This window comes from Macaca fascicularis, chromosome 19, assembly GCF_037993035.2.
Source record: "Macaca fascicularis isolate 582-1 chromosome 19, T2T-MFA8v1.1".
Lineage (NCBI taxonomy): Eukaryota > Metazoa > Chordata > Mammalia > Primates > Cercopithecidae > Macaca > Macaca fascicularis.
The window spans coordinates 171,950-196,866 of record NC_088393.1 but is presented as its reverse complement, the minus strand read 5'-3'; the positions used below and the strand labels follow the sequence as shown (position 1 = coordinate 196,866).

The window sequence follows — 24,917 nt, the reverse complement described above, 5'->3', positions numbered from 1 at the left end:
CAGCCATCGCCTGGCCGTCAGGGTGACCAGCAGCCTGGGCACAGACAGGACCAGCGCCGGTCCCTCTATGCACCTTAAGGGGGCTTCTGAGCTGCTGTCCATGATCAGTGATGGTGACGCCCAGAGCAGCTTTCCGGGAAAGCAGTAAACCTTTCAGGTCCTCACCTCACGAGGATGGCCATGTATAAATCAACCGCCTTTGTTACTGCCCTGCCATTCTCAAAGAGGGGATGGGTTAAACTTCTTTATCCACATGCCCAACACAAGGCACACCTGCCCCAGCACGAGGCTCATCTACTTACTCCCGGGAAACTCACACAACCCACAATCAGAGGCCGCACACAATCAGAGACCGCGCACAATCCGAGACTGAGCACAATCAGAGACCACACACAATCAGAGGCTGCACAGAGACCACACACAGAGACCCACACAATCAGAGGCCACAATCAGAGACTATACACAATCACAGGCTGTGCACAATCAGAGGCCATGCACAATCTCTGCAACCTCATCAGAAACTGTTTCTGACCATTCACTTGAGGCCACCAAGTTTAAATAAGAGGCCCAGGTTTTAAAAGACAGCAGGAGTTCTCTGAAGGCAGACTCCGTGCATTCCACCATCAGCACCATTTGTGCCTGTCACGGTCAGGAAGAACCACAACCACGTCTCGGTGCCCTTGCAGTGCAGGGCGCTGCGTTTCTCCCCCTTTCCAAACCCGCGGCGGCTCCTGGCAACCCAGCGCCTCTGCTCAGCCACGCGCCCCCAAGGCCTTCCTCCCTCACCCCACAGGGGAGCTCCCGCAGCCGGGCTATCTGGCTCATCACTCCAATTCAGTCACTTACACCCTCATTCCAGGCTGAAAATCTCTTCTGAAAATATCCAAATCTTACCCACGTCAGGCTCCATTTTTTCCCCAGAGCTCCTCATCCCCTCCAGAGCAGCAGCTGTGGTGCCCGTGCAGCCGGGGCCTGTGGGCAGATCCGTGGGCTCAGAGTGCCCAGCCCCTCAGGCCCTCTGTGTGTCCCCTTACTCCCTGCTCCCTGGCGTTAATGTCCTCCGTCTTCGATTTCCTGATAGGCAAAAGGGGGTTAATTCTAAGAGTGCTAACCGAACTGGATCACTTAACACCATGTCGGGCCCAGAATACCCCTTGATCAATGACAGATATTGCTGCGCTGTTACCATTGCGCTGGGTCCAGGTTTCCTGTGAGCCCTTTAGGCTCTTTGCCGTAAAGGCCACTCATTGGACCTGTCCAAGCCTGTCTATATCAGATGGACAGGTGAGTGGCCGATGCACACGTGTGATGCTGAATGGGATCGTGCAAAGCTGGCCCTGCGTATTTTGGTCAACGTAAGAAAAAAGTCGCCCATACTTGCTTGCTGCCGCCCTGCGGTGTCCAGAAGGAGCCGCTTAAAGGCAACTGCGCCGCACCTACCTTCTTGGAAGGAGACGGCAAGTCCAGATTGGCTGGAGCTGGGAAGTTGTGCGCTACAGATCAGGGCTGCGTAACCCAGGGAAGGCATCACTCGAAACACGTGCTGGAGGGCGGCCAATCCGACCCGACCGTCCACCTCCAGGGTCAGCCATGGGGCTCCACTTGATGTGTCATCCTGATCACCCCTCACAGAGCAAATGAGCCTTTGACTTCAGCCTGTCCTAGGTACAACACCGACTCCCACCTCCCACGTCCTGAACCAGCCTGTTCCGGGGATTGCTGTGGAGGTAGAGGAGCAGGCCCAAGACATCTAGTGGCATTTCCTGGCAAGGACACTCACCATGCTCGACCATAAAACTCGGGTCAACTGGTTTTTCGGAGGGACTGTAATTTACTTGTGGCACGCATGGATACTGATTGACCCAGGGAGGGGCACGGAGGAAGCTGAAGGAAAACCCATGGTGACTGCGCCAGGCATTCCCGCACACACCGACATCTTCAGACTGGGGCGGCGTCCTAGTCTTACAATCAAACCGAAAGCCCAGAGAAACTAGGGACCTTGTCCAAGACCAGCAACAGGTATGTGGGCAGCTGGGATTCAACTAAGTCCTTTCCTGGATCCATCCGCGCTGCTCCCTGCCCCCACTCCCACCACCCCGCCATGGCCCCCGATAGACACAGCAGGTCTGAACATCAGGCACCCCGCACGCAGAGTACGGAGCAGAGCCGGCTTCCGCAGTGGGATCTCACACACATCCCACTCCCCTTCTTGCCGAATGCCTCGGGACTCTGTGCGGTCAAGTCTGCAGATGTGGCCTCACTCTGCGCTAGGAGATCTGGGTGGCCGGCAGCGTTTTGCAGAGTGCTCCTCCAGACGGGGCTCTTCGGCTGATCCATGAGACACAGGACACCTGAGAGAAGGGCTGACAAACCCCACAAAGTCGCTCCCAACATGGAGAGGACAGGACCACAGCGGGGCTCTCGCAGTCCACGCTTTGGACAGGTCTTGCTGCAAACTGTGGTGCTCGTCAGGCGCGAGGAAGTTTCCCAGGGCAGGAGCTCTAAGTGACACAGCAAAAGCGACACAGGCGATGCAGCAGGATGTACTTCAGCTCAGGGCTCAGGAACCACGGGGTGCAGCGTGGCCTGCAGCAAACCAGACACATCAGAAGCCAATATCCCACCTTTTACATTCAGTGACATTGAACGGAGGGAGTTATCTGTAGCAATCATCTTCCTGGGGGACCCGTACAGCACGCATGACCACCGACACTGACCACGAGTCCTTCCTAGGTCCTGGGGGCTACCCCACTTTACACGCACGGTTCCATGCACAAATCTACGCGTGGCAGTTGTTAGGCCCAGCTTAGAGATGAGGAAAACGCTGCTGGAAAAGCTAAGTGAGAAAATCAGACTTCAGCACACCTGCCATCTCCAAGACCACTACTACTCTATGTGCTAGGGTCTCAAGGGTTGGGTGTGTGGCATTTTAAGTGACTAATTGTAGGTGGTTTTCTTCTCTCCTACACCTGTTTAGCCTGAACGTGCACGTACATGCTCTGCTGCAGGTGCACTGCCGTATGTAGACCAGCAATGCTCTTTCCTGCCTCGGGTTCTCGTCACTGCCTTCCGGAAAATCTCACCTGCTTTACAGCCAAGCCAGGTAGGCCTGGTCAGCCGCACAGTGAAACTCCTGCAGTGTCAGAGCTAAGTGCTGGCTGAGACTTTAACGGCGAAGACAGTGGAGTAATGGGGATAAACTGAGCAAAACTGTATTGTAACGCAGATGAACGTCTAGAAGCAAAAGAAACTGACACCCCTGAGAGCAGGCGACTGTCTCTTACTATGATGTTAATAGCAGCTTGCTGTTTCCAGTGTCTCCGTGTGCCAGGGTTTCCAGTCAGCGTTTGTGTTTATCTGCTCTTGGGCTACCTGATCAAACCTCCGCAGAGATCAGGGATATCTAAATTGACCCAGTATCTGCAGGCTGGCTGCTCAGAGGCCGTGGTGTGGAACGGCCAGGACATCGCTTAGTCATACGGGGCACAAGCACGTCACTTGCCACTCCTGTCTTTCTGTTTCATCAAACCCTCTTTTCTCCTGAATATTGACCATAGCAAAGTCATTAGCCTTTGAGATGCATTTGAAACATCAACTTGCTTTGTTCAAGAGGTTTAAGACACACGTAAGTCTTTCTTGCCATGCTCAACACACACAGTCGGCCGTTTCTGAAGTCAGTGTTTCTGGAACAAAAGCCTCGGCCTGCCCCAGTGAACATTCACACTGAGCACACTGTCGCAAGGCTGCTTGGCCAACCAGCAGGGGGCAGGAGAGAGCTGCAGGGGCCACGTGGGGTCCCTGCAAAGGCGCCTCACTCCCTCAGTCAAGCGCGGTGCCTCCTGCCAATCCAGCGGCTTCCTCCAAGGGGAAGAGGCCTCTTCAGCTGCTACTGCACTGATTTCAGACGGCTCAGCCAATGGGGCAACAGATTCAACAGAGTTCCATGTTGTTTAAGGAAAACTTCTGTTACCAGGCAACCTTAGTACCATATTCAACGTAAAATAACCAACAACATTGTTTCCAAAACAACGTGCTACTAGTGCCTTATCCTTCAATGCTGCTTAAACACGGAAAAGTATGAGGAAAAAAGAGCATGGCACTTACTTCTTTAAAAATAACACCTCTTCCAGGTTCATTTTACCCCTATCATAAAGACTTAGAACTGTGGATTCCCTACAGGAATGTGGAGTGGGGTTGGATCCCCACACTGACCCAGACTCACCCCAGGTCAGTCATCCCCCCACCACGGGGTTCACACCTCTCCAGGCCCTGTCACCTCATCAAGGAAAGGTGGCGTCTCTGAGCTCTCTTCGCAGGAAGCACCCGAACGGGAGCTAGAGACACAGACACACCCACAACTACTTTGAAATCCTAAACATATTTAAGGACTTCATTATTAGTTTTTTAAAACTGTAAGAACAAAGTGACCCTGGTTTTAACCTCTCTGCCACAATAACACCGTGTACATCTGTCTTTTGCTATTTGTTCCTTCTCCAGCAGCTGCTGCCTGGCTGGCCGACTGCAGAAGAACAGCCTCTGGTACTCCCGGGAAGCCCTCGGTAAAAGCGTGAACACCACGATCACGTCTCAGGACGCCGCACATGTTAGGGTCGCCCACAGACCGCCATTCCCAGTGCCTAGAAGGCACTGAACGGGCCTCCTGCTCTTTGTAAATGTCAACTTTCCTAAGCTAAGTTTTCTTGAAAATTTTTAACTGCAGTCCACACGTACTTCTTTGTGTCTTGTTTTTATCCTAGAGGAATACTTTTATGGAAAATTAAGCTTGCAAGGTTGAAGGATTTTCTGAAAGTCGACTCCTAATCCTGGAAGAAAAAAAAAAATGGGCCAAATGTGGTGCTCACGCCTGTAATCCCAGCAGTTTCGGAGGTTGAGGCCAGGAGATTGCTTGAGCCCAGGAGCTCGAGACCAGCCTGGAAAACATGGCAAAACCCTGTCTCTACTAAAAATACCAATAATAATAATAATAATAAAGCTGGGCATGGTGACGTGTGTCTAGTCACAGCAACTCAGGAAGCTGAGGTGGGAAGATCACCTGAGCCCAGGAGGTGAAGGCTGCAGTCAGCCCAGATTTGCATCACTGCACTCCAGCTTGGGCGACAGAGTGAGACACCGTCTCGAAAAAACAAAAAGCAAAAACAACTGTATAAATCATTATAGAAGGGAGCTGGCCAGGCGCAGTGGCTCACGCCTGTAATCCCAGCAATTTGGGAGGTCGAGGTGGGCAGATCACCTGAGGTCAGAAGTTTGAGACCAGCCTGGACACTATGGCAAAACCCCATCTCTAATAAAAATACAAAAATTAGCGGGGCATGGTGGTGGGTACCTGTAATCCCAACTACTGGGGAGGCTGAGGCAGGAGAATCACTTCAACCCTGGAGGCGGAAGTTGCAGTGGGCCGAGACTGCGTCACTGCACTCCAGCCTGGGCAACAAGAGTGAGAGTCCACTTCAAAACATAAAAATAAAAATCAAGGGAGCTAATGTTTTTCATTTAAAGGAAGGGAGAAGAACATTCAGTATTTATACCTCTCAAGCACACATCTCCAGTGGTGTCCTAAAGTATTCAAGATACACATTCCTACAAATATAGCTCAAAACTACTCACCAAGTTACATGCTAAAAGCACATGCATTGTAAGAATGCTACATTATATTTTTTGAGCATCTGTATCCAATATTTTAGCATACTGGCAGTTTTCCCTTCAGGTGCTGTATGCCTAAATTATTACATGTTTAGTCATTCATTTTAGAATTTATGACTATTATGCTTTAGGCAATAAACATAAGCTACTAAATTAATGACTTAGGGGAAAAGTTACTAAGTTAACTTGGAAGTTAAACTTTGCAAACTGAATTTGTTGGACCTCATTCAAGCTAGATGATCAGTTTTTTAAATTGTTTCCTGTGTGTTTCCCTCCAGGATGGAAATAGCTTCACTCTCATCCACTGTGCACACTGCAGCCCACGCCTCTCGTCCACCGCGCCACACTGCAGCCTGCAATTCACCCTGTACCAGGCTTTCCACACCGTACCTGAAAGTCACTAAGTATAACCAAGAAGGAAATGAAAAGCAGATAAATGACCTCCACCCCTACATCCAGCATGCAAATGTTAAACATTCATCAAAGTAAAACCAAAATCCCACGTTAGCTCACGATTGTAACTGGTAGAGTTATGTGCATGGCAATTTAAAAAGTCTAGTTAAGTAAAAACCTAATTGAGACTCTCAAGAAAGACATCTGCAAAGATTGACAGTGAGGAGAGGACTTCACTCTGCATCCAGCCTGTTCTGGAAGCCACGGCCAAATGCCAGGTTGTATAGATCCGAAAAGCAGGAAAAAACAAGTGTTGAAAGGTGTACAGTCTCAGCAATGTACAAATTCGATGTAGGATGCTCAGAAACCTTGAATTTCCAATCAGGAAACAGCAACATGAGCAAGTTTCCCAGCAGTGCCCACTTTCTACCTACGGCACGTGTAACAGTTACGCTGGCCACCTCCGGGGGGACAGAGGCTTCCTGGTCACATTCGCTCTGGCAGCCACACAGCTGGCCCCGCCAAACACCTGTCTAATACTGAGGAACCACTCTCTCCCTGGGCTTTGCTCACTCTAGCCAGGAGAGCATATTTACAGAGTACTTTACTGAGTCCTCGTTCAATGCGTCAAGCTTGTTGAAGGCAGGGCAACCCCATTCCTGGCCCAATTAAGTGAACTGAGCAGAGCAAATGCCTCCAGTTGGACGGCACTCAGTCACAACAGCAGTGGCCCCTGTTCACAGGGCGCTGGCTTCGTGCCGAGAACAGTTACAAGCGTCTTCTCTCTGTCCGAGGAATGTGCACTGCAACCCTGTGGGGCCGTCTGCAACGTCCACCAGAGTTCTGAGGCAGCCAAGTCCAGGCTGTCCGTGGGCCTTGCCACGTGGCCGTCCACGTCCCCTGCAGATCAGACCTCACTGCAGGGACCACGGGTTCCAGGGCTGCCTTGAGGCACATGCTCCCTTCACCACCTCCTCCTGGCCCCTGACATCAACCCTCACCACTGCTGCCAACACTTGATTTTCTCATGGCTCCTGAGGGGCCTGTTCTGCCCTTCCCTGCTCCCTGCGTCCGGCTTGGAGGGTACCCACATCAACGCCAACGCTCACGTAATCACCAACCTTTCCACGGGGCTTGATGCCTAGGAGTCTCAATATCAGAAAGTCAGATTCCTGTGCTTGTTGGAGAATTTCTTCCCATTGTACAAGTGAAGGAGATAAAATTCTAGGTGCCTGCAATAACCTCATTTCCACAACGAAGCAACTTCAGTAGTAGCACAAAAAAAAAAAAAAAAAAAAAAAAGCTTTTTTTTAAACTTCTTTTATACAAGCTAAATACAATTTAATTTTTACATCCACGTTCTCATCAGCTCCCACCTGGTGAGCAGGCAAATAGTAATTTTCAAAGAAACAAATTGTTGCATAATTTTAACACTTAGCATTATCACTATTAAGCAAGAAGTATCCCAAAAATACATGATGATCTTGTTCTCACGTTCAAAAATTGATTGTCACACAGTGAAATAACACTTAATGCAAAGGAAAGTTTCTTTTCAGGTATCTGTTCTGGAAAAGAAAAAAAAAAGATTTCTGGCAAAGAGATAAACATTAATTATGTAACAATCCAAAATGCCTCTGGGAAAAATGATGTCATCCAATTAGTTCTTTGAAGTGTTACAAATGCAGCTGAGTTTTAATAGTAATTTCTCCATAATTATCAAAAGAGTCTTTAAAAATCTTAGTGCTGAAATAACTATAAATGGATATAATACGCAAAGCAGAAGAGTTAACATTTGGGGTAGATTTTGGCCCATATTTTTAACATATGCATAGTTATTCACCTAGTTGAAGCTTATCCCTCTCCTCCTAGGCTCTTCAAGACTGATTTTCAAACATAGACTGGCTTTTGGTACATGAAGGCAGCTTTAAAAGATGTCAGGATCAGGCCGGGCACAGTGGCTCAAGCCTGTAATCCCAGTATTTTAGGAGGGCAAGGTGGGCCGATCATTTGAGGCAAGGAGTTCGAGACCAGCCTGACCAATATGGCAAAACCCAGCCTATATTAAATATTTTTGTAATTAGCCAAGCGTGGTGGCACACACCTATAATCCCAGCTACTTGGGAGGCTGAGGCAGGGAGAACTGCTTGAAGCCAGGAGGCGGAGGTTGCAGTGAGCCAAGATCGCACCACTGCACTGCAGCTTGGGCGACAAAGAGAGACGGTCTCAAACTAGAACTTAGCCCTCAGGAAAAGCATTGAGCACCCCCCACCCAAACCAACCCAAGGAATCACATGGCGATGGTTATCATCTGATTTCGACAAATAAAGTTCTGTTCTCCCCTCTGAACACAATGGTAAACACCTGCCATCAGCCCACAGAAACTCCCAGGACCCAGTAACACTGGACTAGCAAGATCAATGGGCCACGTATGCAGGGTTCAGCAGCAGAAAGTCATGGCACCGAGAATGGTGTGTGCTCAAACCAGATTCCTTGCTGTCGGGGTGAAGGGGCTTCCCGGGAAAATCTAGTCCAGTGGGATGGTTTCCACGTCCACCATGAGGAGGAAATGGGGGGTTTCCTGAGGGCACTGACAGGACCTGGGTCTCTGCCCCTTTGTCCTCTGTCCTGTTATGGGATGAGGGTGGGCTGAAGGCAGGTTTCCCCTACATCTTCCGGGCAGGAGAGATGGAGCTGACAAGTGGACGACGCTTTTTCCAAAACATTCCCATGTTTATAACCTGTTATCAACCTGTTTTCCCTGGAGATCAGTGAAGCAGCATCATTGATTCTCTTCCATTAGGGACAACCCGGTGTTACGGGAGGCAGGAGACGACATGCGAGCTGGTCTGAGTCAGTCACTTGTGTCTGGTCCCCAGCGTGCTCATCTATCAAATGGGCGGCCCCACAGACCAGTGACTTTGAACCAGAGTTCCATGGAGGTTGCCCAAGGACAGGGAGGGGGAAGAGGGGGAAGAGGGGGAAGAGGGGGAAGAGGAGGGAGGAGGAAAGGGAGGAAGGAAGGAAGAAGGGGAGAGGAAGGAAGGAAGAAGGGGAGAGGAAGGAAGGAAGAAGGGGAGAGGAAGGAAGGAAGAAGGGGAGAGGAAGGAAGGAAGAAGGGGAGAGGAAGGAAGGAAGAAGGGGAGAGGAAGGAAGGAAGAAGGGGAGAGGAAGGAAGGAAGAAGGGAAGGGGAAGGAAGAAGGGGAGGGTGCGGAAGAGGAGTGTGGAGGGAGGAGTGTGGAGGGAGGAGTGTGGAGGGAGCACTGTGGAGGGAGCACTGTGGAAGGAGGAGCAGAAGGGGGGTTCTCTGAGGAGGAGGGCCAAGTTTTTGAGGTGTCTTGGAGTCAGAGGTGGCAGTGGCTTGGGCTCTAGGCCCTCTGTTGTATAGTTTTAGGCTTTAACTATTTATATTTGTGGACTCTTTAAAAGATTTAATTTGAAGGAAACCGGAGTTGGGGATACCTTGCTTCTAAAACACAATTTCTCAAGCCTGAGACTAAGTGCTAGGCATTGCTCATTCTGTTACAATCATTTCCTCCTATTTAAAATCAGCCACACACCCCCAATCTCCCTTCAGGGCAAACACCTTTTCCGAGGATCTCAAACAGCAGAGCGAGCGGCCCGTGACCCCAGCCGTGGGCACGAGGAGCGAAGAGGAGACGTGTGGAGAGGGCTGCTGATGACATGAGAGGTAGAGGCCCGGCACCTCCCTGCAGGGGTTGTGCTCCTCCAGGCCTAAAGGACATCCTCGCCTCTGGGGTGAACAAGCAGCACAAACTATTAACACTTATTCCAAAAGAACAGGAAGAAAATTCAAACGAAGTTAATACAGTTACCCCAACACAACACTGCAGCAGCCCAGAAACAGGAGGGCCACTGAGCCTGAGGTGGGCGGTTCTAATAGCAGGACAGCGACGTTGGCATTAGGGCTTTTCGGCAAAGAAAAAAAAAAAAAAAAGACACAAAAGGTAACATGGGCCACCCATTATTTCCTGCCAGTGGAAAGACACCCACAGGCCCCCAGATGCCAACGGCCCCTTGGGAACGAGCTCACGCAGCACTTCAGGTCTTCGCACGAGCAGGCACGTGGTGTCCTCAGTACCCCCGCCTATGACACACACACCACACTTGACTCCCATACCTGAGGGTCCAGGGGAATGGCGGGAAGTTCTCGGGGGACCGGGCATCCTGTGAGGGCGCTGCATGACTATGTACCTCAGAGGGGTCCCCGGGCAGCTGCTCTCTCTCTCCAAAGGATGAACTGGATCCTGACCACACCCAGATTGTGCTGGCCTCCAAGCCGAGCGCCAACATCTCACATCCAAAGGGATGCACAGATGTCTGCTGCACGTGGAGCCCAAGTCCCTCGCAGAGCTCAGGACGAACCCAGTGTCCAGGCCTGGGGCCATCACCAGCCAGGAGAGGTGTCCGGGGCACTTCCCAGCGATGGCCACAAGAAGAAACAACTCAGGACAAAGCCAGTGTCCAGGCCCAGGGCCGTCACCAGCCAGGAGAGGCGTCCGGGGCATTTCCCAGCGATGGCCATGGGAAGTAACAACTCAGGCCCATCAGGGCTTCCTCACTATGCGGGTGTTAGAAGTAGAGACAGAGGTCCAGGTCTAGTGGCACAAACAGCGACGGATCCATGGAAATGCGGGCGTGGCCCCTCCATCCCAACAGCCTGCATGGCTACTCCATTCTGCTCCCATCACACACATCCCCACACAGCCAAGCCCCTTCTCCTTTCCCCCACTGGATTCATCAAATCAAACCTCGCTGTCCTTGGAAAATGTACTATTAATTTACTTACTGCTCAGTAAAAAAGCACACTTCCAGTTAACATGACACCCCCGCTACGATAGAACAGCCTTAATTCAGACATGACGCAGAGGAACAGAGGGAGGAGGGGTCGAGGGCCATCCTGGAAACGGCAGCTGTTTTCTGGGGAAAGTCTCCCTCCCACCCGAGCCCGACACTCGAGCCGCACTATCCCCATGGTGTCTGAAAACTCCATGAAGACAGGGTCACTCTGACCCCTTCACACCCACAACGCCAAAGAGGAGCAGGTGTTCAGGAAAAGTCTCCTGCTAGTGCTGAAGACAGGAATAATCCCTCGTGGTGCCCAGAATGTCAGGAGAAAACAAGGCACCATGTGGACGCCTTCCAGGTGAATTCTGGAATGACTCTGCCGAATGCCAGTCATCCTTTTACAGAACAAAACCAATACCGGAAAACATGTGTCGCCAGCAGAGAGATGGTCCTTTTGACGGCTTACAAACACACCTACGTTACGCTGAATTTATCTCAAGCCACCCTCTCTGTGCTAATGTAAAAAGTCTCCTTTATTAACCAGTAGCCTTTTTCATCTGGTGCTTTATTAACAAGCAAGACGGTCCTGTAACACTCAGGCATTGTTGAAAACGTCAAATGGAAGCCTAGAATCCTCTTCCGTGCAGCTTCACTGCAAAGTATTTTGACGTGAGCCAAATCATGCTATTCCTACATCTCCACAGGAAACTCAAGGCTTCATCAAGGAAACGCAGCATCATTTCTGCTAGTTACAGAAATTGGTGGGGTGGGCATGGGGTTGAGGGAACATTACATAGAAAGCACAACGCGATAATCACCTGCCTGAGAGCCACACTGGCCGGCAAGCCCCGGTCGGCTCGGTCTCTACACAGTCACAGACGTGAGGCCTGGAGGGCAGACACCTGGCACTGCTGACTACCCCAAGGTCGTGGCCTCTGCCCCTTCTCTGCTGCTCATCAGCTCCAAGCTTCTGGCAACACCGCCTGCTGCCCCCACTGCCTCATCGACTCTTCGTGAAAAGCAAATGTTGCCAGGATAGCTTATGAGTACATTTGCCAGGAAAGCAGCTCCGATTGATGCTGAAACCCCGTTCTCACACCCCTGGCAGCTCCCTTGCCCCCGATGTGCACATGCTTGCAGCTCTGACCTTGCTCAGTGTCCACACAGGCTCTGTCCACTGGAGAGCCAAAGGCAGACTCAATGTTGAGTCAGAAATACACAAAGAGGGTGACGGTTACAAACTGCCTGCCTACCCCTCAAAACACAGGTTGAAATCCTCAGCCTCAATGTGATGCTGTCAGGTGGTCTTTGGGAGGTAATGAGTTCCCGAGGCTGGAGACGACCCTTGAATGGGATGTGTGCCTCAGAAAGGGGCCCAGCAAATCCCTCACCCTCCCATTGTGTCAGGGCCAGAGAGAAGGTGTGTGCCAACCAGGAAAGAGCCCACACCAGAATTCACCCGTGCGGCACCCTGATCCTGCCTTCCAGCCGCTAGAACTGTGAGAAACAAATTCCTGTTGTTCATAAGCCGCTCAGTCAATGGTGTTTCGTTACAGCAGCCTGAGCTGCCTGAGATGACGATGCTCACCGCCCTACAGAAACGGCTACTCCCCTCTCCCAGAAAGAGGGGTTTAATTAAAATCCCTGTCTCTCCTCGCGGCCACCACAGATCTCACTCCCCCACCCTGTAAGCCAGCAATTGTTAGGATTAAAGGAAAATGAGGATCGTTTTAGACCAGCCCCTCCATATCGGTCTGAAGCCTGTAACTTTGCCCAATTCCACGGTGGCCGTGTCACTGCATTGCCCATGTCAGCTCTGTGTCTGCACTGGGTCCCAGGCTCTGCACAGACTCCTCTAGCTGCCCATCAGCACAGCCATTTCCCCTTCTGCTTTGCAGGTTGTCCTTCAATATCCAACCCCCACCCCTCTGCAACCCAAGGCCTTCCGATCCAGGCATTCGGGGTGGGCTCAGCCATGTACTGCCGTCCTTGACTCAAGTAAACCAGGCCCAAGGCGTTGGCACCAATGATCTACTGGCTGTGGGGTCTGCACAGCTACTAGCTGCCCCAGCCACACCAGGGCCCGGGAGGGGAGGCAGAGGAACCTGTGAAGTTGCCAACAGCCATATGGGAACAGGGGCCCCTGGGATGAGGAGGATGCCATGGAAGGAAATTCAGAGAAAGAAAGAGCCCCAAGGCTGGACGGGTCATGCCCAAAGCCTACACTGCTGAATTTTCCAGGTTTCTGAACTCAATCGCTGACCCACACAGCACATGTTTCCTGAGTGCTGACCCCGCGTGGCATTGGATACGGCAATAAAGTAGGACCCGCACCTCCCCCTTCCCCGACACATACACAGGGCCTCCGTCCTGGCGGGAATTCAGGCCTGGGGGCCCAGTTGGCACCGCGAGCCAGGGAAGGGGGCCATTTCAGACGGATAGTGGGTGCAGCCTTGCCAAAGCCCAGCAGTCACCTGCACTGCCACAGCCAGGCTGAGTCCAGATCAGCCGCACAGAAACCTGACCCTCTCAAGGGCACGCCTGAGCTCATTAGGGACAGACACCGTCTCCTGCTGATCTCCAACACTTTCTCTGCATGTCTAGTTACATACGGACGACGCAGTCTCGGAAGCACAGCTGTGACTCTGGAGACAGATCCCAGGCCTCCCCCTGCTCCTCTCCGTGGTGCCATTGATGGGGAGGGGCCGGCATGGCCGCGAGGTCCCATACCCACAGCCACCCTGCCACGGAGACGCAGGCCTTCGACGATTATTTCTGCCAAAGAACCCTGCTGCGTCTTGGAGCACACCATGGTGGGCGGGAAGCTCCACCCGGAGAAACAGCGATGCTTCTCCCCAGAGCCAACGGAGGGCACCCCCCACCCTGCATTCAGCAGATTACTTACATTCTGGAAAACATCTGGGTTAATGGGGAACAGTAAAATGAAAAGGACACACTAGAAAGGTTAGAAGGCTGTGTGAAGTCTCAGGAGGTCCAAAGGTTTCTTAACCAAGACTGCTGCGGGCAACGAGCTTACAGGGAAAGTTTCCACACGGGCCTTCAACAAGCAACGCTCAGCAGGGAGGAGCCACGTTCTGGGCAGAACCTCAGAACAAGAACATCGGACACCACAAAGTCACATCAGAGCCAACAGCAACTGAAATACAGCGCTCTCCTAAGATGTGTGCGTCACCTGCAGAAAGTCACCACACATTAAGATGGAGGAAGAAAAGGATAAGGTTAGAAACAAATTTGAAGTAATTTCTGCATACGTAAAATTTCTACATCCACTGGTTTTCTTTCTGGGAGTAACAACTTTTACATGAGACGCACATCCCCGTTGGAAGGAGTTTGGGTTTTCCGTGGGCAGAGTCAAGGGCTCTCCAAGAAATGTGAACCTTTTCTCACTCACTGAGCCGCGTGCCCTGAGGCCGTCCTGGCCTGTCTGAGCCCCTCCCTGGCTCTGCCTCCAGCCAGCTCCTTCCAGCACTCACCCCGCTGCTCCCAGAGCCTGCACTGGCCCAGGATCTCCTCTTCTGCTGCTGTCAATCTTCCACTTTAGGGTAAATAAGTTGGAAACTAGAAAGTTATAAGACCCCTTAGCTTTTTAAAAATTTGTCTTCTCAGAAAACAATACGAATTCTACTTCCATGGTTTAATATGTTGCCCCCATCTGCATGTTCATGGATATGTGTTTTTATATATTTTTTAATCAGTACTTATAAAAGCATGCACTGTTGCTACATTCAGTTCAATTACATTTGATGTAAGAAGTTTTAATTTCAGTGAATTCAGGCACTCAAAATTTAAGCCCTCTGACATCTATTAATCAAATGGGAAAATGACAGGTAGATATTACAAAAATCAAGAGAAGTGTTTAATGTAAATCCTGAACTTTCAAATATTTCCACAAATGTAATGTATACATTAGTACATAACCTTGAGCATTTTCACAACTCTTTGCACTCAAATTCCATTCTTAACTTTTATAGATAAATCGACATCCGTATGTGATTTTAAGCAGCTCAAACATCAGCTCTTAAAAACAATCAGAAATGTTGCGGGCAAATCCCACCGAGCAGCAAATAACGGAACTGTACCCAACAACCCAGGTATCTCCCCTGAGGCATCTGGAACTTGAGCATTACAAGCAGCCTTTGGTTTCTGAGGCACCCGAGAGTGGGGACTCCCAACTCCCCAAGTCTAAGAAGGCCTCAGCGATAAGGAAAACTGGTCAAAAAGTCATCCCTGCCGGCTCCCTGCGCCACGGGCTCCTCCCTGCCCGCCCTCAGCCACGTGCTTACAAGATCTCACTTCCTCTCTGTCCCGCAAAGCCTGACTCCTGATTCCAGCCCTGCCGCTTACTGGGATGTGGCCATGGACGTCAACTGCACCTGTAAGGGGAGAAGCTGGTCAGGATACAGGATCCTGGCCATCCTGGCAGTGCCCAAGCTGATACTGTAACTTTGTAGTGAGTTACTTAATGCAAAGGTTTAACTTTGAAAAATTTAGATACGTGTATTCTAAAAGGGAAATTCTGAACGTAGAACACAGGCCACACCCTCACACTGATGTTGTCTGGCCAGCACTTTTTTGTTTGCCTTTTCAATAGACGTTTTTAAAAGCAGTTTTCGGTTCATAGCAAAATCAAGAGGAAAGTACAGAGAGTCCTCACATATCCTTTCCCAGCACAGGCACAGCCTCCATCATTCTCCTGCCCTCACCAGACCAGCATGTCTGTACGACCGACAGACCCGCATCAACACGGCACCACCACCCACAGTCCACAGCTCACACGAGGACTCGGCCTGCTGCTGCTCACTCTGTGGGTTTCACAGACGTGGAACGGCATGGATCCCCCCATGAAAGCCCCACCTGGAGTTGCTGCCCCACCCTACACACCCCCTATGCTCCTCCCATTCATCTCTCCCCTCCCCAACCCCCTGACAGCCGCTGATTGTTTTAGTTTCCACAGCTTTGCCTTTTCCAGACTGTGCTGTGGTTGGACTCAGACAGCAGGCAGCCTTACCAGATTGGAGTCTCACTTAGCAACATGCGTTTATGATCCTTCTGTGTCTTTTCATGGCTTAGGGGTCCAGTTCTTTTTAGTGCTGAATAATATCCCAGTATCTGACATACCACAGTTTATCCATTCACCTACTGAAGGGCATCTTGGTTGCTTTCTAGTTTTGGCAATTATAAAGCTGCTGTCAATGTCTGTGTGCACATTTCCGCATGGAAGTAAACTTTCAGCTCCTCCGAGTAAACGTCCAGGACTGTGATTGCTTCTGTGGTCGGAGAGCTTAGTTCCACGGAAAACCGCCATGCTGCCTCCCACAGGAGCTGCCCCACTTCCCCCAGCGATGAGTGAGGGTCCTGATGCCCACACACCCACCAGCACGTGGTGGTGTCGGAGTTCAGGTTTTGGCCAGGCCGATGGGTGCACAGTGACGCCTCGCCCTATGACATAAGACGCGGGCCATCTTTCCACGTGTAGATTTGCCATCTGTGTATCTTCTTTGTTGGGGTATCTGTCCAGGTCTTTGGTCCATTTTTAATCAGGTTGTTCATTTTCTTGTTGAGTTTTGAGAGTTCCTTGCACGGTTTGGATAACAGCCTTTCTCAGATGAGTCTTTTACAGATGCGTTCTCCCCGTCTGTGGCCTCCCCTCTCATGCTTCTGAGACACTGTTTTTTATTTTAAAAAACACTTCAGACAGAAGATGGACCTCCCAGCCCACCACGGTTCTCAGTTTGGCCGTGGTCACCACCCTCCCAGCCATGGTTCCCACCTTTTCACGATCTGCTGGTCCTATGGGCATCAACCCATACCAAGTCCCTAACATATCTCCAATGATTGCAACGTCAAAGCCGGCAGTTTGCAGGCAGGAAGGAGCTGATGGAGGCCGGAGCAGAATGTGAAGGCCAGCGGATTCATCCCTTGGGGACCGGCAGGCCTCTCAAATATCCCCCTGGGTCACCTCCCAAATGAAGTACCTGCTTTGGCCGTGAGCAGGAAGCGGGACCTGGCCCAGATCTCAGCATATTTGACCTGGCACGGCATTTACAGGGGAGCCTCCATAACCGGAAACTCGACTCTCTGGGGAGAATGCATTTTCATTATCAAGGCTTTTAGGCTTTTAATTAAGAAACCAAAGAGCAGTGACTGGAGTGAGGATGCAGGGACTCTGGGTGACCCACACGCTCGTTTCCACCTGGCACGAAGGACCCTGGAGTGAGGGTGCAGTGCCTGCTCTGAGTCACCAGCACACTCATCATTTCTACATAAAGAACCCTGTGAGCCTGTCCCAGGACTTTTTAGCCTAGACCTAAAAATTCAGAGCTCAGGAAACCTTCATCATTTTAGGAACCTGAGGGGTGGGCCAGGGGGATCTCACAGAGTGTGGTGCTGTCTATGGGGTCAGCAAAGTACAGCTGGGGCTTCCCGCAAGCACTTCAGGGAGGCCGTGCACTGGCCCAAGGCTGGTTCCGCCTCCTAACCTCGGTTCTCATGCCCAACCGTGAGGGGAGCCCCCCGCTTCAGGAGCGGTCCCTGGCTCCAGGCCCTAACGTCCATGTCCAGGCCCCTGGTAGGGCAGCTTCTACCCCAGGGAGGCTGGGACTGGAGACAGCCTGGAGCTCTAGGCAATCCTGGCAACCACATGTTTCCCGAAGTGGCTGCAGACAAACTCCTGCTTCCAAAACCTGGCACGGGCTGTGTGAGGCCTGGAACGCGGGAGGCGCGTTTCGCAGGGTCCCTGCTCACATACAAAAGCAAGGCTAAGAGCAGATAAATTATTTAATTACCCTCTCATGGTTATCAAGTCAAGTCATAGTCTCTTAGACTTATGTGTGACTAGAAGTATACACATTATGGAAGTGTATATAAATGTGAATACAGATATGCTTATTTTCCTTTTATATACCTTACATGTATGTGTATACGTGCATATGTATAAAACATGGAAGAAAAAACCATACTTAAGATTTCAAATCTCAGTCACAAAGATCTCAGAAGCAAATTATTATTCTTTAACAAAGATGTAACATTTTACATTCTTACAAACAAAATGTTCTCTATTAGCATTTTATTTTAAAAACTAAGAATGCATTGCACTCTCTCAGTTTCAATTTTTAACTCAGCTCACAAAGGTCCCTGTACAAAGACCTCCGTGCCACGGCAAGGATGGCGGTGGTCACACCTGTGTCCATTTATCCTCTCTACATCTAGCTCCTCTCCCTGAGGCAACAGCACCTCCGAAGTCACAGCCTGGCCTCCCATCTCTCCCCCGTCCCAGGCTTTTTGGCATGTTGGTCTGCTGCACACACCTCAGCAAATACTGCTGATTAGCCAGAATCGCCCAGAAATCTCTTAACCTTGATTCTGGCTGCTTTTGTAATTTGTAATATATGTACTTCTGGTGTGATTTGAGAAACAACAAATTTTAAAATTAGAGAAGATGTGGTTCTTATTCTCTCCTTTCTACTTGCAACCTTGAAAATTCAAGTAGCAGCAAGGGTTTGTTGAAAGTAACTTCCACCAAATAGAACCTATTACAAAGGTACTACAGAGTGTCAAATAACCACATAGATGTAAAATAGACATGCAGACACAGATATAAAATCCAATGGTTAAACCAAATTGAGAAATGCTTGCCAGTTTGATAGGACTTCTAAAACTTGACATAAATGTTGGCTGAGGGATACAAGATGTTATGAGATGAGTGAGATGCTTGGCCTAGAACCACAGGCTCTCTCCTCTTTACAGCAGAAAATCCATAAGGAAGTCAAATCTGAAAGAACCAGGTACCATTGAATGGCACACTCAGCCATCCTTCCCCATTCCTGGGCCAGGTGCGGTGAGTGCAGCCAGTCGTTCACCAACATCCATCATCCATCCTCCAGGCTACGGCTACACTTTACTCCCAGGCTCCCTGCCATTATGTAACTTAGGTAAATCACGGCCACTCTCACCTTAAGCCTCCCCTGCCAGCATGGCAATCGCCCAGTCCCAACCACAGCAAGGACAGCCATGTCCCTGGGAATGCAGAGCAGGGGTCGGGAAGAAACCTGGATCTCTGAATACCTCATGGAGCAGTCACCAGCCTGGAACATCCTCCCTGACGGCTTTGCAAGAGAGAAGAACTCCTTGGTTCCTCAAGCTACAATACTGCAGAGTCTCAGGTCACAGCATCCTTACCTACCCTCGTCAGGAACCGTTCATGCTCATCAAGATATGAGAACAAAACTGCAGTGGCACAGTCACACTCGACACAGACCACCTGCTGCTCACATTCATCGTATTAACACCAAAAGGCCACCTTGGTGGATATCCTGGATGTGGACACTTGGCGGCTTTTTGCTGGAGACGCGCTTTGTGCATTTATCGCTCGACCATCTTGGCCTCAGGAGGGGCTGTGCAGATGGCAGCTGTGCACGTCACAGGGAGTCTCACTTGCTGGACTCTCAGCCAGCTCCCACTATCAGTGCCCGCAGAGTCCTCTCCTCCGGGAGCACGTGCTTGGACGCCACAGTGGCCTGTGGATCCACACAACAGCACTGTGTGCCCCAGGAGCTTAGAAAGTACCACTGCATCAATGCTCCACAGGTGAGGCCGGGGGCAGAAGCCAACCTCAAGCAGTTACGGTCCTCCGTGGGGCTGGCGTCCAGGCAGGAAGGCGGCTCAGCGGCTCTCCTCTCACTGTGAAACTTCCTAGGTCCCCACATGAACAGAACCCTAAATAACACGCAACAAACAACAGGAACGAGAACACGACCAGCAGCTTCTGAGATGAGCAAGCTGGCTGATCATGAGACACCTGACGGGGACGGTGCCAGAGCCCCTCCCGGTAACCTGTGAGGACAGCGCTGCCAGCATCTCCCTAAAACCAGCCCAAGTCAAGTTAGACTTGAGGCTTTCCAGGAGTGGGTAGATCCATTCAATCCCACAGTCTGAACCTTCCAGGCCGTGTCTCATGGCCCTCATCCCACATATGGGAACCCGGACGCTGCACCATAAACGCAGCCCCAAGCCCTCGTTCCTTCTTCAACACCACACACCAGTACAGTGAACACTTAGGATCTGGGCATTCACGTAAAATACTGCTTAACTAAAACTTCTGATTTAGAATATGTTTAATTCCTACTCACAGAGCTGAAAGTGTTTTGTCATAGAAGGCGGTAGCTGTAACTAAGCATGAGAAAAGAAAGGTTCAGAGTGGTGCCAAGTATTAAATATTCCTCTAAATCTATTCACCAGGTTGCCATGCTATTGTCACCTGCTTCATTTTCTGTCCTTAAAAGACATAATAGTTACTTTTCAAAATAGACAACCTGTTTTACTGATGCTTAGCTATAAAGTAGCGAGCTATGTGTCCAAAAGGGAGATATGGGGAAACAGAAAATGTCCACAAGCGATCGGGTGGGGAGGGGCGCAGTTGCAGCAGCACCTGGCTCTGTTGCGTTGTGAGCCAGCCACGTGGGATGGACAGCTCACTTAGCCACTGAAATTATATCATCTAAGATTTTGTTGCAGTTACTTTGACAAATTCTCCCTCCTGCTATGAAGAGTAAGGTTTGAGGGGTTTTTTTGTGTTTTTTTTTTTTTGACTTGGAGTCTCGCTATGTCACCCAGGCCGGAGTGCAGTATTACAATCATGGCTCATCGCGGCCTTGACCTTCTGGCTCAAGCAATCCTCCTGCCTCAGCCTTCCAAGCAGCTGGGACCCAAAGGCGAGTTTGATTTCTTTGCTAACGAATTCCTAATTCACCTCGCAGTGGGCCTGTCAAGGCCATATGCCCAGACATCCACCTTGCCGACCGTCCATGTGGTCTCTAAGGTGGATGCACTCCGGTTGCCTGGGCTCTGCACGCGATACTGAGTCTCCAAGTCTGCCGCTGTATAAGGGACTGACAGCCCCAAGCGTCTCGACGCACCACCTTGAGCCGGGCTTTATTCCACAGGGCGACTCTGCTTCCCGTGATGAGATGCAGCACGTGAGCACAGATCAAAGGGTATCAGCAACTAACCCATTCCCCTGGTACTAAGCAGAGGACCAAGAGTTTAGTTCCTTACTTATTTACTACGGGCTTGATTCAAAGCAGCTTTCTGGGATCCTGGGGACAAACATCTCCAACTGGTGAGAATTCTGGCTTTAGTAACAGAAGAATCACCTAATGCCCATTTTGTAACTGCTGTTCTCATCAGAACTTGAAGCCAAAGCGAAAAATAAAAGGGGAGGCTAAGATCGTGACACCCCAGTTTGCACAAGGCCAACCAGCCTGCTTGAGGGGGTGAAAGGAGTGGGATTTTTAAACTGCTGAGTTTTAAAAACATGGCTGTAGGCTGGGTGCACTGGCTCACGTCTATAAGCCCAGCACTTTGGGAGGCCGAGGTGGGAGGATTGCTTGAGGCCAGGAGTTCAAGACTGGCTTGAGTAACACAGCAATACCCTATATCTCTTGAAAAAGAAAAAAAAGGTTATTAAAATAGTAATAAAAAGTTTAATGCAATAAATTACTATATCAACACGGCACCCCCAGCTGTCAGACGAGGTACAATCTCTGTGGCTATGATGAGATCTGGAGAGAAATGTAACTGGCATCATAGGGAAGGTCAACCCCAAAGCCCCACGGCACTACTCCTGTACAGTGTGTTAACCAGCATGAAGTCTCCTCCACAATCAGAAGCCTGGTTTAGAGGAACGCTGTCCACGGGACCTGGGTGGACTCCAGACGCTGGCTGACCAGACAAACCCCCCGCCCCGGGACCCTGCCGGCAGCCCCAACTGGACAGAATGACCTCGTGAATGTCCTTTCCCGCCACAAGCTGCAGACCCTGAGCCAGTCCTGGCTGTGACTGAGGCTGCGCATAAACGTCTGCGCCCAACAGCTCACCTTTGTACATGACACGCCCAGTCCACCTCATTTCAAATGTTACGCTCGCCCCAAGGCGAACATGGATGTTACAGGTGAACTCACTGCATGTGTGCTAGACTTTCCCTGTAAGTGTTCAGACATTGCACGAACCGGATGAACAAACCCCACTTTCCCTGTAAACGTTCAGACATTCCTTGAGCCCGATGAACACACACAGCCAACAAACCCCGGAACGTGTAACGCCGCGGCCTCCTCCCCTCCTGAGGGGCGTGTGCTTACAGCTCCCCCAAGACCACATTTCCCAAAGCACAGAGTGTTACTCTGAAAATAAAACCTCCTTTTTCCTTCCTCTGTACATCTCGTGGTCGTGTTAACAACTATTGCTACAAATGCAGAGAAATGGGGTATCATCCGTGCTGGTCACCGAATTCCTAGCACCAAAGCTTCAGGGCCCCCCAGTCTGAAGGAAGCTTCTATCGCCCTAAAGCCAACTCTGGAGACGAAGGCCGAGCTGGGGAAAGGCTGTGTCACCGCAAATCCACACTACGGGGCCCTCTGCAGTTGTGTGTAAGGAACTCTTGGCCTGTCCTGGGGTTTGGGGAAATCAGGATGCAAGCAGATACCGTACGCTCTGCCATGGGACCGTGAAGTCTGCGGAACCTCAGAGGAACACGGAGACAAACGGTGGCACGATTCTCACAGGCCGAGCCTCGATGGGCGCCCGTGTCAAGAACACAGACACGCTGGGAGGGACAGCCGATGCAGTCAACGCCTGCAGCCCCAGCACACGGCAGCGTCTGAGTGTGGGGGTCTCTGGCCAGGCTCCACCACAATTGCCATATTCTGTGGCAAAATTTTAAAAATAGGTTTTAACTAGTTATAACTCTAACTTGTTTTACACATAAACAGAACACAGGGTACCAACAGGCTCCAAAATACTTCACCTAGAACCAAGTCTAGAATGCAGATGGATGCTGCTCCGAGTGTGACGAGTCCCCTTGTCGTGTCATAAATCCTAGATCTAGGTGACTAAGTGCTCGTCCTAAACCAGACAGCACCCTGAGGCTCTGAGGGCACCCTCTGTCCCCAGGCCAGTCCATCAGCCCCGGCAGAAGCTTCTAGAGTAAGAGCCTGTGGATTTGTATTGGACGGATGCAAACCAGGCAAAGTCACAGGGGTTCGTTCTGGAAGCCCATCCGTTTACCCACTCATGCCGTGGAGAGCCCTGCCCCCAACTCCACACCCGCAGTCATGCTGAACCACAGCAACTGGCTTTTAGGCCTTCAAGCCACTCCTTCTCACCGCTGGACAGACCCTTCTCACACCGTGAGGCCCAGAGTAGCCTTAACAGGTGGTCCCAGCAGAACTGGCCACTGCATGAATTGATACTTTGTGTGTGGGGGGGTGGTTGTTCTTCTGTCACTCAGGCACAGTGCACCATAAGTACAGTGGTGCTATCATGGTTCACTGCAGCCTCAACCTGCCAGGCTTGGGTGAACCTCCAGCCTCAGCTTCCGAGTAGCTGGGCCCACAGGTATACATCACCACTCCTATTTAATTTTTTGTAGAGTCAAGGTCTTGCTATGTTCCCCAAGCTGGTCTCGAATTCCTGGGCTCAAAAGTGAACTGTCCACCTCAGCCTCCCAAGGTGCTGGGATGACAGGTGTGAGCCACTATGCCCAGCCTAGAATTGGTTTTTCTTAAACCTGAGTTTGACACATGAACCCCACTTACATAGATATCAGCACACTCACAGCTCGAGAGTTTTTCTGAATCTCGATTCTGTCCGTTCAAGGTCAATATCTAAGAAAGGGTCAGAACTGACCCTCCCTCCGTGAAGCCTAAGAGCAAATGCAGCAGCATCTCAGTGTATGAGGAGACAAAGTAAGAAGGTGGAAAATACACACTGAAATTCTAGTGCTAGAATCATAATCACCAACACTTTAAGAGGCAATCTGCTTTCCAAAATATGTAGCTGCTGGATTAACTTCAAAGTCACCAGATTCCACAGGCAGTAGCTCACAGGGGCACAGCTTTCTAAGGCCGCACAGCCCGGGGCAGCGTAACAGCCTCGGGGCAAAGCAAACTAAACAAAGGCTTGGTTCTCTCAAGGAGGAATGTGCTCAAGTCCTTCCAAATAGATTCTTCTTCTAAGTAAGTTAGATACCTCCTACAACACTGTTTCGAGTGCCAGTGTGTTCAGAAACATGAAGTTGAAACTACATCTCAGGACCCCAAAATCACTACGCTAAAGCGACGTCAAGGTGAGGCAGAGCTTAGACCAAACCTGCCTCCCATGCTCTTCCGAACAGAGACAGCTACTGGGGGGAGGGGAAAAAAAAGCCACGTACCTCCCTCACAACGGATGCACAAGGAAATTCCTCATGGACAGAGGAGAATTCAAAGTCCCCATCTGCACACGGAGATAAATGCGGATCTGGCTGCTTCCTCTGGAAAGGTACACCAGAAACGCATTTGTCTGATCTACCTGTGACCTGGAAATCCCTCCCCGCTTGGAGCCGAGCCTCCCTTCCTGGACCGAACCAACGTACATCTCATATATATTGATGTCTCACGTCTCCCTAAAATGTGTAAGACCAAGTTGTGTCCCAAACACCTTGGACACATGTCCAGGACTTCCTGAGGCTGTTGCAGTGTGTCCTCAACCCCGCCTGAGGCTGTGTCTTTAACCTTGGGAAAATGAACTCTCTATGGGCCGAGAACCGTCTCAGAGATCCTTCTGGTTTACAGGAAGCATTCTCTCCTGCGAGTATATCAATGAAATCATGTGGAATTACAAAATGCCACTTTAGTAAAAGCCAAAGGAATTAGGATTCGATGTGCTTAAAAAACAACACAAAAATAACGTTCTATTTGTCAATGGACCATGAAGCCCACACCCCCTTTTGCAGTGAAGATGTCAAATGGGACGAGAGGCCCCTCCTGAGGATGCTACCCTCTGACCCCACTTCCCAGAGTCCAGTTTCCTGCTGCTCAGGGAACAGCAACCCCAGCTTCACGGGGCTCAGGCCTCCAAACCCAACTCCCACCCATGCTGGAGAATCACCCCAGGGACTAGCAAACTGGCAGGTGCAACTCTCACCTCATCCCCTTAAAGGGGAAAAGGCACCTTCCCGCTCCTCTTCCTGCTGGTGGGAACAGGGGCAGGAGCTGGAGGG

General features: G+C 50.6%; 1 protein-coding gene and 1 long non-coding RNA gene across 39 annotated transcripts in view; one reads left to right on the top strand and one right to left on the bottom strand.

The window, feature by feature from the left end:
* Positions 1–24,917, bottom strand: part of LOC135968371 (uncharacterized) — a 239,494-nt gene that overhangs the window by 114,467 nt on the left and 100,110 nt on the right. For 2 of the 38 annotated variants that reach the window (XR_012428124.1, XM_074025094.1), the window contains exon 1: positions 895–2,106. The exons of the other annotated variants lie outside the window; for them this stretch is intronic. Coding sequence is in view for 1 of the 2 variants with exons in the window: in XM_074025094.1 (XP_073881195.1) it covers positions 895–931 (37 nt within the window). In the remaining variant the exon portion in view is untranslated. Of the gene's footprint in view, positions 1–894; positions 2,107–24,917 lie in introns of those variants that run through there. 38 annotated transcript variants of the gene reach the window in all.
* Positions 13,971–16,128, top strand: LOC141409169 (uncharacterized). Its single transcript, XR_012428126.1, has 2 exons — positions 13,971–14,100; positions 14,854–16,128. It is a non-coding gene; the product is annotated as an uncharacterized lncRNA (long non-coding RNA).